The sequence below is a fragment of the Neodiprion pinetum genome, chromosome 5 (assembly GCF_021155775.2).
Source record: "Neodiprion pinetum isolate iyNeoPine1 chromosome 5, iyNeoPine1.2, whole genome shotgun sequence".
NCBI lineage: Eukaryota > Metazoa > Arthropoda > Insecta > Hymenoptera > Diprionidae > Neodiprion > Neodiprion pinetum.
The window spans coordinates 15058071-15070948 of record NC_060236.1 but is presented as its reverse complement, the minus strand read 5'-3'; the positions used below and the strand labels follow the sequence as shown (position 1 = coordinate 15070948).

Below are 12878 nucleotides of genomic sequence, written 5' to 3'. Positions count from 1 at the left end.
AAATCAGGCCTGTGCATAGAGTAGTACTCTACTGCAGGGGGGCAATCCTTACGTCTTGTCGCGTAATGTACTCAATGTCTGTTTTTATTCCCTATTGTATGTATGTAATATTTATTGCTCCCCTTGGGGTTACAAGGACTTCCCTTTTCCTCTTCCTTTACAATATTTTTACATGTTTTCTTAACCTATTCTTACCCTATTCTCACTTCCTACCTTATCCTTACTTAATTTCTAATTGCCTGTGCCCTGTGCCGTTGCCTTGCCATTCCCTTACTTTCCCTCTTATCCTTTTCTTATTCTTTATCCTTATCTTTACTTAACCTTATCCTATTTTACCTTATTCTATTCCCTATTCGTCCTTATCCTAATCGACTTCCATTTCCCATTCATCTCTCACTCTTTCATTCTCTTGTACATCCCTGATCCTTTCCAGTTCTCTCATCCAGACTTCTCCCACCCCCTCCTCACCTAACATCTCCCTCACCACCTCCTGCCAGCTTTCCCCCCTTCTACCCCAGCCCACGCACCTTTCCCATACGTGCTCCCATGTTTCCTCCTCCCCCCCGCACATTCTACACCTTCTCTTTTCCTCTTCTTCCCAGTACCTTGCCTCCTTCATCTCGCTTCCTAATCTAAATCTTGCCACCCTTGTCCACCTGCTTTCCCCCCATCCCTTTCCCAGATACCCTGATATCCCTTCTCCTTTCACTAGCCTGTACCATCTGTTGTACCTCGATTCCCTTATTTTCTCCCACCTCTCTTTTCTCTGTTCTTCCCTCTCTCTCTCCTCTATTTCCCTAAACTCCATCTCGCCCCACTCCCTTCTCGCGACTACCTCTCTACTCTCTGCTCCCCTTTCCGCAAAGAAACTTTCCCTTTCTCTTTCCCATCTCGATCCCTGCCTCCCAGCTTCCGCCTTTTCCCTTATCTCTTCCCAGCATCTCCTAGCTAACTCGCTACCTTCCCCTCTCTCCAGCTTCCTTTCAAAATTCCATGCCCTTCTCCCTGCCCTAATCTTTAGCTTCTCCCTCTGTAATTCCTCTTTTACTAAATATCCCGGTGTTCGCCCATCCACTCCTAATGTCCATCTCAAAAATCTATCCTGTACCGCCTCGACCGCCCTCCATTCTCTCCACCCCCATATCTCCGCTGCATACTCTATTACCGTCCATACTAGCCTGTCAAATAACCAAATCCTTTTTTCCCAATCCCTCCCAAACCTTCTTTTCCCTATTCCCCATACCTGCCTCATTACTACCCCTGCCTTACGTACTCTCTCTTTCACCTGTGCTTCCTGTACCCCATTGCACTTTACTCTATACCCTAGATAGCTGAACTCTTTCACCTCCTCTATCTTTTTCCCTTTCCATCTCCAATCTATGTTTTTCCTTCTGCCGCCTCCTTTCCTAAATCTCATGATCTTTGATTTCCCTACATTTACCGTCAGCCTTTTCCTATCCATATACCTTTCTAACTTCCTAATCATTACCTCCATTTCCTCTTCACTTTCCGCTAGTAACACTATATCATCCGCATAAGCTAACGTGCATACCCTGCCGCCGGCTAACTACACCCCCCCAACCCTTCTCCCTCTCCCCATTTCCTCTTATGAGTCCGTCAGCAGCAGGTTGAACACATGCGGACTGAGCGGACATCCCTGCCTTACCCCCCTCGCTGTTCAGAACGCCTCTCCTACCTTTCCCCCGCTCCTCACTCGACTCTTTGTTTCCTTGTAAATTTCCTCTATCCTTACCCTTAGCCCTTCCCGCACCCCTCTCCTTTCCATAGTCTCCCACAGCACCTTCCTGTTCACTGAATCGAAAGCCGCTTTCAGGTCCACAAAGAACGCCACCATCTTTTCCTTATCCTTTCCCACCTGCCTATTGATGATTTAATTAGGTATTAAGGTATTAAGGATTAATTAGGTACATATATATTGTCAATTGTACCCATGCCTTTTCTGAAACCCGTTTGGTTTTGCGGTATCAAGCCCTTTTTCTCTACCTCTCTTTCTAACCTATCCGCTAATGCCATCGCATACACCTTATATAGAGTTGGCATCAAAGTCACCCCCCTATACTCTTCTACCCTTTTCCCCTCCCCCTTCCTTACTATCGGCGCTATCAATCTCTCCCTTCAATCCTCTGGCCAGCCCTCCCCCACCCAAACTCTGTTACATGTTTTCCATATCCACTGCTCCATTTCTTCCCCCCCATATCTCCATACCTCGCTAACTATTCCATCCCCCCCTGGTGCCTTTCCATCCCTCAGCTTTCCTATCACCTTTTTAATCTCTTCCCTCTGCAGCTCCCCTTCCCCATCCCCCTTCCTATTTACCGTCTCCCCGCCTTCTGTTACCTCGCTTTCTACCCCGCTTAATAATCCCATGAAATACTCCCTCCACTCCTGATCTCCTATTTCTTCATTCACCCTCTTTCACTTCTTTCTTTCCCTGTTAACCATCTCCCATACCTTGCTTTCTGTCCTTGCTTCCGCTGCTTCTTTTATGAATCCCTCATTCTATGTCTTTTTCCTCTCCTCGCATAGCCTATTATATTCCCTTCTTTCCTTTCTATACGCGTCCCCTTTCCCTTCCCCCTTTTTCCATTTCCTTAGACTCTGTCTAACTTCCGCTTTTTTTCGCCTACATTCCTCATCACACCATCCCTTTTTTGCTTCTCTTCCCCTCCCTCGTACATCTAAGGCTCGTCTAAACTCCCTTATTCTTTTCTCTATCTCTTTACATACATCCACTTCTCCTATCCCCTCCCATTTGACTTCTGTTCTAAACCTCATCCTACCCTCCTCCGTCCAGTCTCCTCTATTAGTTCCCCCTACTCTTTTTCTCTTCCTTGTCCTAGCCACTGCCCCCCTCAACCACACTATTACCGGGTGATGATCCGAGTCAACCCTATCCCTAAGCTCTATCCTTTTGACCCTATCCCTTACCTCGATGTCTCCTATAGCGTAGTCTATCACCGTCACCCCAGCCCCTCCTACATACGTAAATTCCCCCTCCTCATCCTCCTCCATGTTCCCGTTCATTATTGCTCATCCTGTCTTATCTAAAAATTGCACCAGCTGCCTACCTTCCGAGTTGATTTTCCTGTCCTTTGATTTCCTACTTCTACTCTCCTCCTCTCCTTCCCCCCAGCATCCTCCCCCCTCCTGCCCTGTCCCGGCATTAAAATCACCCCCCACCAGCACTTTTACCCTTTCCTCTATCTCTTCTGCCCGCTCCTTCAATTCCCCTATCTTCTCTTTTAGATCCCCATTTACGTATATTCCTATTACTACCCATTTTTCCCCCCCTACACTTATTTTCCTTGTTATCATGCTCTCTTTTACCTCTTCCCTCCCTTCCTCCCCACTTACTATCTCCCTTCTTACCCCTGACAGCATTCCGCCTATTGCTCTTCCCTTCCTACTTTTTCGAACCGCATACTGCACTTCCCATTTATACCCTGCTGGCAACTTATTTCTAATCCTTTCCCACCCCTTCTTTTCTATCCATGTCTCCATTATAAATATTACATCCCACTCCCCTAGTCCCCTCCAGAAATCTTCATCCCTTCTCGCGAGCCCCACCACATTCCAAAAAGCTACTTTTCACCCCTCCCTTTCTGTCTAGCCTACTTCCCTCTCTCTCCTCCTTATCTCCCTCCCCACCTGCCTCTGTCCCCCCCACTACCCATTCCCCTGACTGCCTTTCCCTACGTACCCTTCCCTGAGCTTCTATACTTCCCTATTGTCTTTCCTCGCTTGCTGACCTTTCCCTATCGCTTTCCCTTGCTTTTCCCCTCACCTCCCTTTGCCCCTCTTCCCTCGCTCTCCCTGTACCGTCCCTTAGCACCTCTCCCATCTCATCCCACTTCTACATTTTCCCTTCCATCCAGATCTTTGCATACCCTATTCTCACTCTGTTTTCCCTTCTCTCCTCAACAGCTGCTATCTCCGTCAACTTCCATTTCATTCTCCTCTCTGCCCAGGTGAGATCCTCGTCTATTCTCTCCTCCCTCCCTTTGAGGAGGCTTTTTTTCCCATTACCTGCCTCTTTTGCTCCCTATTTCCTAGTCTTGCTATCCATATCCCCTTTTCTCCCCCCTTTTTTGCGCCTCGCTCCCACATATCCTTTACCTTGACCTCTACCCCTATCAACTGCAAAATCTTTTTCAACCCTTCCTTTTCTCTTCCCTTCTCTAGTCTCGCTCCTCTCACTACTATATTTCCCCTTTTTTCTACCCTTTCTTTCCTCTCTATGGCCCACTCCATCTCTTTTAACCTATCTACCGTTACCTGCGCCACTTCCGCATTCCCCTGTACCTGCCTTTTCCCCCCCGCCTTCTGCACTCTTCTTTTCTAATTCTATCAGCCTCTCCTTTACCCTTTCTATCTCCCCCCCTCTCCGCTTTTCTACCTCTTCTAGTCTTTTACCCAGATCCCTTATCATTTCCTTCATCTCCCCCCTCTCTACTTCCCACTGCTCTTCCCTTCTAGTCATTTCGCCTTTAATCTTTTCCATTTCTTCCCTGATCCCCCTTCCCCGCCTTTTGACCTCCTCTAGACCTATCTTTAGCTCTTCCCTAATCAACCTTAGCATATCCTGTATACCCCCTCCCTCTTCCTTCCCTTCCTCCCCTGTCTTACCCTCCGGCGACCGGTGCACTTTCCTGCTTTTCCCAAATACTCTTTCTCTTTCCTGCATCTCGTCTACATCCTCCTCCCCTTTTTTCCCGTCCTCCTTCTGCTTTCTCTTCCATAAATCTAGCACCGTCGTCGCCGATCCCAGACTATGACTCCTATCCCTCCCTAACGCTGCTACTGCACCCGGCCTACCTTTCTTTCTCTCCTCCTCTTCCCTGTTCGCATCTTCTTTTTGGTCACCCGCGTTACTCATATTCTTTCTCTCCGTCACCGCTCCCCACCTTATCTATCTGCCGCCTACCTGTCTCTACTCTATCCCCCTTCCTATTCCCTAGATGTCACCGCCTATTCTTATCTCATCCGAATCGTTGCCCTCCGCCGGCTCTTTCTGCCTAACCTCAAAACTCTCCCCCTTCTTTCTTTTTCAACTGCCCTTCCCTTCTATTCCTGCCTCCCTGTTCCCTTCACCCGACCTCCCGTCTATGTTTTCCCCGCCCCTTCTCTACCCTATTTCCTTTTCTCCTCACCTTTGCTATCCTGCTCAATTCTCGCCTTTTCACTCACACTCTTTCGCACACCTGCCACTCACATTCAAAACGGAAACGGAAGTCTCATTCCCTATTGTATACCTAATGATAAATAAATACTCGGTCTAATTTTCAAGGGTATGACCTGATTTGAGAAGCGCGATGAAGTTTTTACTGCTTCTTGGATTTCGTTCGAGTTTCTCTCAAATTCAAGAAGAAGGGTAGATCTGTATATTTTCGCTGAATGTTTAAAACAAGTTTCAACAGAATGGAATTATAAACCACTTTCAACCACTTTTCCTCAAAGATTGGCGCACATTTCATAAATTTGATCGAGATCATGATACAAATTTTTTTTTCAACTTCAAATGAGACTAAGAAATTGAAATGTAAGAAAAATATATAAAATGTATAAGAGAAACATGAAAATATACAGATACTTCATGACTGGTAGTATTCGATTGCGCTTATAGATTTTGAAAATATGTAGGTACAATACATTGAAGAGCAGACTTCCTGCTTGAAAATTTTATATTATCTAACCTAATTTTATTAATTTGTTTCTTTCAAAGTAAACTATGGAAATCTACTACTTCAAGCACTTCTGGAGCACTGGTGGAGGCCGTTACATGGTGATGATGAAAATGAAGGAAATGGTAATGACGGGAATGGTCCAACGCATACGAGAGGAGGGAATCCATATTTCTCAGTACCTGGACATACGCCTGTTATCTTCAGGTATGTCTTGGTTTACAACATTGACTATGCACGGTAATTTATGTGCAATATGAATACATTTCCGAGGGTAACTACCACTGAAGTGGCTCCAAGTGACTTGATATGCCTTATTTTGTCTTGTACACTTGGGTACCTCTATCAAGCTGGCACCACCACATAAGAAATATGAAGTTTACCATATAAAACAATTAAATGCTAATTAAATACCGTAACGCCAAATTTGTCGCTCCGCGTTTATTCAACAAAAACCTGTGGCAGTGCCAGCTCAGAGGCAAGCTAGCAGCGCCACATCGAAATATCTACTAAGGGTAAGTGATTTCGAAAAAGTAACTATACGTTAGTATTTTAATGCTAATTAGAAGCTCCAAGAATACCCAAAACCCGAATTTGATGCTCGCCGTTTGTTATTTTCTAAATATTTTCTTTCTATTATCTGTGTGAAGCTGGAATTTAGTAGACTTTCTAATCTTAGGTGATATTACGAGATGTCAAACCATCAGAGAAATCGAATTTTTGAGTATCGAGTCATTGGTTGATAATTGCAGGAATGGCCCATACGTACTTAGTCAATAATTCTGGATTACTATGATGTACTTCTTTCGATGTATTGCTGTGAAATTCGATTTAACGCCTTGTTTTGCGTGCGTAAAATGTGATTTCACACACACCTGTGGGTAAAATATAAAAATTTAAAATATATTTTTCAACTTCATGAGGCAACTAATATAAAAAAAGTGAACATGTATCATTGTTTACATGAATTGTTGAAGTTAATAATATAAATCATAATTTATTTTCGAAATTCAAAAAGGAACCACTAGAAACAGAACTGCTGATGTGAAAATGGTGAATATTGATTAATTATTATGTGATTGATTGAGGCTGCTAATACAAATTATATGCTATTTGGAATTAAAAGTGCAATCAAAATGTGAAAAAATGTGAATGTTGATTACTCATTCCGTGAATTGTTGCTGTTACTAATAACAAATAAATGAAAGGCAATTATTTCCTTTATATTCCCACAAATTTGTTTTATTTTTTTTTGATTTTTGGAAGTATTTTTTTTAGATACGGGGGTTCATACTGGCTTCCCATATCAAACTTTTCCCGGCAGGAATTACAAGATATTATGTGTGCTATGTGCGGCGATCTCCAAAATCCGAAACCGTCAACATTCACCCGCACTCGTGTCCCGATTACACTGTTACCTTCGAATATCGCCGGCATTGTTTTCATAGTTGTATACTGCAAGTAAGAATCAGTACATGGTAAAGAGCGGGGTAACAAGTACGTGCAAATGGTACCTTTGTGAGTTCCGTTACGTTGTTCCTACATGTACGGAAATAAAACGTCGATATTTCAATGTACATATAATATTTATATATGTCGGCGCAAGTAGTCGGCAGCTTCAGCGCTTGACGCACGTACTATTTTTGTTTTGATTTTAGATCGTATGAGTATCGACTCCAAGTTTGGAGTTTTGTAACATAGCAGAGGACAGGTAAGGTACTTTGCTAATCCCAGAAGAACAACACAGAGTTTACCTTAGGGAAGTCGACACAAGGGAGCTCAGTTAGAGTCCGAGGCTCAAGAGTGAACGACCAAGAGGGTCTCGAAATCCCTACGCCTATCCGCTGCTATGATAGTCTAATTAGATATAAGAAGGAAGCATTCCAAATAAGATGAGCGACTCCCCAGACCCCGACTATCCACCTTCACTAACCCCAACATATACATAAAAGAATAATGAATCTTATCTAAGGTTCATATGCGTTTTGAATCTCAAATTCCCTGATTTTTCCAGGTATTCCAATCTGAAAATAGAATTTTTTCAGCAACCTTTCAAAAATATGCCGCTGGTGATGACAATTTCTGTAAACAATAATACTAATACCTACCTTTAATATTATCTAGTCACTATCAATTTACAAAAAACAGCTTGCGATTTTCCATAAAAAAAAAAAAACGAAACAAGGTCTAGTATTTAGTGACGTACACGTCGGAACAATGAATCTGAGACGGCTAATTTTATACACTAGACAGTTACGTTGGCAACACAGTAAAACCTACAGCGATATAGTCGGCTGAGCGCGAAGGAAACTCAAACTTGATAAACATAACATAACCCGTGACCGTCAAATCTAACCTTAGACTACTACGAGGATAATGGCTTGCTGACGTGTCAATCCACCAAGTAGATATTGCGATGTGGCTCCGTCACGGGTGTTTTTAAAAAAACGCGGAGCGACAAATTCGGCGTTACAGCATTTAATCAGTATCTAATTAGTATTTAATTATTTTATATGGTAAAATTCATATTTCTTATGTGGCGGAGCCAGCTTCACAGAGGTCCCTTGGGACTAGGGGTGGTCATCCTCTCGTGAAGGTCTTGAAACTGTTGAAACTATTCCCAGATGAAGAAATCACGTACCGAGCTTGTTTGCTTACAGTGAGGTCGGTGGCAGGACTCTGTACAGATTGCTCGTTCGCGATGCAGCTGGAGAAACGGAAGGCGTTCTTCTAAATGAGACTGTCCCTCCCTGGGTGGTGGACATCGTTGTGGATAAAAATCTACCGAAATTTATTAAAATTCCCTTCTACCTTTTGCCACACTCCACCTCTGGGGTGAAGAGTTTGAAAAAGTATGTTTTATTTCTTCTCTCTTTGATGTTGAGTAAGTTGAGTAAGCTGAATGAATTTCTAATCGAATGTAAATAATGGAATATCAATGTTTACAGGGATCGCCTGATTGCCAATGACTTTATACAGGTACGCAAAGTTGCCGAACACGTCTATGATAAGGTATTGGGGGCTGGAAGTGATTCAGGTTCAGTTACTGGTGCTGGAAATACGGTATCAGGTGGATCTCCAGCTGGAGATAGAACGAACGCTGACTCAAACACGGATAACACATCGTTGGCAGAAGAGAAAGTTGAGTTGCTCTGCAATGACCAGGTTTTGGATCCATCTATGGACTTGAGAACGGTAAAGAACTGTTAAAATATTCACACGGCGTCTTATTTGTCATTTTTCATTTCATGACAAAATACTCCATCTCGTTTATACTTCCAGGTGAGACATTTCATATGGAAGAGTTCTGCCGATTTAACACTCCATTATCGACCAATCAAATAGTTAAAACCTGGACCAGAGCCCTCGAAGACTTATCGATATACATTGCGACACTATGGCATTACGGCCAATAAAACTCTGAGTGAGTACTTCATTTAATCCTCGAAAATTATTCGCAGAAGACTTGTAAAGTGTGTATGCGGATGATAATGCAGTGAGTCGAGGGCGATGATTTAAAGATTTTTCAACATGTCAATGACTATTCGAAAAAAAGTAAAAACTATCCCAAAACTTTTCTGACGTTCACTTCTAGAATGTAGTTAATCCCCAGATATATTGGAAAAATTATAATCAGTAAACTATCTAAGTTTTCACATGTTGCCACTGAGATTCGAAAATCCGTGAATAAAGAGCATGTAATATATTAACATATTGAAAATAGACAGTGTCACTGGATGATGGCATATTCACGTAAATTCAGACAGAGGAGCCCAACCTAACTAACATGATCTACTTTTAACACTTGATGGACAAGGCAACGTTTGATTTTTTACATTTAAAATATTTACAAAAACTGCCATTTTGCGATATTGAAGTTTTGTCTCACCCATTACCTTAGACGGTAGATAGGGAGTTCGGTATGTAGGAAAATTTTTGCCACTTCTGAAAAATTACATGGAAAATACGAAGAAAATATGAATTTCAATGACTGTTCGGTTTTTTCATTGCTACGGAAACCACTCAAAACTGGATGTATCAATATTTTTCTACTGTTCTTTATATTCACTTTTTATATTCGCATCAAACTTTTTTACCGTTTTTCAGTGCGTAGGTATGGCGATAGAATTTTAAGCTGTCTGTCGTCACTATTCAAGTTTTCACTACACACCTTGATGATATTACTAGATATTACCATTACTAGATATTGGGACAACGAAACAATTCTTGTCAATGGAAGTACGCTACATATTAAAACTCTGACATCTGCAGAAGCACACAGAAATTGGGAAATTTACTAAGTTCAGTTTAATTAATTCATTGAGATACGTAATGGATGTTTAAAACTTGAGATCAACTTCAAACTTCGAGTGGGCAGTGACTGTTTGGAAATGAAATTAGATAAGGCCAAGGTTGGGATGTTCGATGACCACTTGAGTAGATAATTTCATAGTCGACTATTCCATTGTATTCGTTAAGTATGAATGGGCTTCACCATCTGAATCACAAGTTGGTAAAAAGAAGAAACGTTAAAAAAAAATTCAGCTATATTATATGCGCCAATGAAGACGAATGAAACAACGTCTCTATGATGCAATGAAAATGAATCTAAACAAATTCGAATAACATAAGCTATCAACAAAGTGAGAAAATTTTTTGTAATTAAAACGTTCAGAATGATTGAACTGGTGTTTTTTTTTTATCGTATTCTAATGTTTTTGAGATTATTTTATTTATCGGATCGCCTGAAAAACATTTCACAAATAATTATGTCTGGAGTTGATGAAAACAGATTTGTGTAAGTATTGCATTACAGATGTTCATGAACAGTTACGTTTGTCCATCATACCTACACTATAACGTAAGATTTCCGGAATGGTTTTGCAATAATCCGTGAGGATTCGAGAATGAGGAGGTCAGCGAGCAACACGAACCTGAAGACACTAGAATCGGATAAAAAATACCGGAGTTTAATCATATTCAACGTTTCAATTATAAAACCATTTTTCAAATGGTTTATATTCTAGCTTGTATTATTTGCATTTGCTCAAATTTATTTCTTTCAGATCTTAGGATTATATTTTTATTCGTGGTTACTATCAATGGTGCTAATAACATTGATGGAGATTCGTTGTACCGTCTTTTTTTTATTTTTAACTTTTGACTTGGACCTTATTCATCTGCAGAAATTACGGGTAGCTGAAAAGTACATCGGATGAATGTAGTGCTAGATTTTGTTAATTTCATAATTCTAACTAGAATGAATCTGTATAGAGTGTTAATAAAATATTTTCGAATGCATCAGTTTCACTTGCGATGAATGTATTGACAAGATTCTTAAAAATTCATACATTCAAACTAGTTTAATGACGATGATACCGATAATGTAATATCTTATTATGTTCACGTAAGTCGTACCATTCACGAAAAATTCACATGTCATTTGTAAATAGTCTTTCCTGTCTATGTACATGTGAGTATATAATTGTAACAATGAAAATTTTCGAAAGAAACATTTTGTAAGCTAGCGGGCATGAAACATTTTCATTAGTTTAAAAATATTGTCTATCACTTGAAGATTTGCTTTGCAATCAGTTTCAGGTAACTCATCATCGCCGTGCGCCACCTTTGTCATCTCATTTAGCCAAAAAGTTTTTGCCTTTTTAGTGATCTTTGCCAAATGTAACATATAGGATATGTAAAATTGAATAATCCTTAAAACGAGTAATTGTGGTGCTTTTTTCATGTAAGCCAAAATCTCTCTTGTCTATTAGGCGGTTTCACTAACAACTGCAGTCTAAACAGACAAAATAAAACCTTATGAAGCCGAGAAATAAATACATGTCAATTTATAATCAATCAAACTGTATCTAAGCAGCCAAAGTAATGTTAAACATTCGCCAAATAGTTTTACGAAATGATGGGTCACACACACTAATTAGTCTATGGTTATGTTTGTCTATACTGTGTTTCAATTTTTTAAAGAAGTACTGTTATTGCATTTACTGTTGAAGAAAAATTTACAATCAAGGAGATGCTACATTTGAGTAAATAACCATGATTGCAGGTTTTCGGATGTCGATTGGACGGAGTATCAAATTAAATTTCCCTCGACCACTCGATATTTTAGATGTTGTATAATGGCGCTGGTGTTGAAAGGACGTCTGTTTTCAACTACCTTACCCATAGAGCAACCAAGTTTCTCCAACGTTGATGGATTTCTGTAGCAAGTCCCATTTCATGAATTGTAGATTGTTGAATGCCTGAAAGACATAGTAGATTATGCACCAAGAGAATAATCAGCTTTATTCCCGTGTTGAAAATAGGATTTTATTTCCAACTTAACTGTGACCAAATTATAGTAGATCAATAGTGTTTACTCCATTAGTGTTGGTAGATTTTATTGACTCCGTTCAAGCGTAATCAGGAAATGTACGAGTAAGGCATTTTCTCGATGAGAAGAAAAAAATTCAACTACGTTGTATTTCTCATTGGGAAAGTCATTCTACACTCATAGTGACATTATTAATTATTTAGCATCCTTTGACAAACATAGCACTCAAACTTTGTTCAAATCTTAATTCAAAGACTATTTTGCTCTGCTACTTGTTTGAATGGGATGATTTTTTTATGGAGATTAAAGGAAACCTCCGTTGAAACTAATAGAAGTCATCATTACCGCACGTTAATTGTAAGGAAGTTATGCCGATGAGAAAAATAACAGAAAGTGCAGCTTTTCCTTGAACATTTATTATCTTACGTATTAAAAAAAAAAACTCTTAGAAATCGAAAATATTACATATTTCGCGACGTTAAAGTTATTGCACCTTGTTATTAGTTATATGATTTTTCAGATCCATTTAGAACATAAGAAATTCATATTTGTAAATATTGTAGGCTGTAGATTGATATTGTCCAATAAATAAGAATCTACAGATTACGAGTTTATTCTGAAGATCATCGAAGTCATCCTCGAGGTTATCGTAGTCAATTGTACTTGTGAGATCTGATTCAACGTGTTGTCGAAATTGCTTGAGAAATAGCATGCTTTCCGTCTTCACCGTGAAACTGTGGCGGCGCTAGTCTGAAATCAAGAGGAACGCAGAAAGACACGAAAAAAACGTGATACTAACAGCAGAGAAATTACGATTTGTACGACCCTTTCCATTATAACGC

At 40.4% G+C, this 12878-nt stretch overlaps 1 protein-coding gene across 4 annotated transcripts in view; it reads left to right on the top strand.

Annotated features, from left to right (window-relative positions):
- The window catches only part of LOC124218598 (WD repeat-containing protein 48), an 83351-nt gene extending 70711 nt beyond the window's left edge, over positions 1-12640 (top strand). The window contains exons 8-12 of one of the 4 annotated variants that reach the window (XR_006883118.1): positions 5744-5909; positions 8363-8554; positions 8651-8897; positions 8985-9126; positions 11770-12640. Coding sequence is in view for 1 of the 4 variants with exons in the window: in XM_046625202.1 (XP_046481158.1) it covers positions 5744-5909; positions 8363-8554; positions 8651-8897; positions 8985-9047 (668 nt within the window). In the remaining 3 variants the exon portion in view is untranslated. Of the gene's footprint in view, positions 1-5743; positions 5910-8362; positions 8555-8650; positions 8898-8984 lie in introns of all 4 variants that reach the window. The other 3 variants (XR_006883117.1, XR_006883116.1, XM_046625202.1) reach the window with 3 other exon arrangements.
- Positions 12641-12878: the final 238 nt, after the last annotated feature.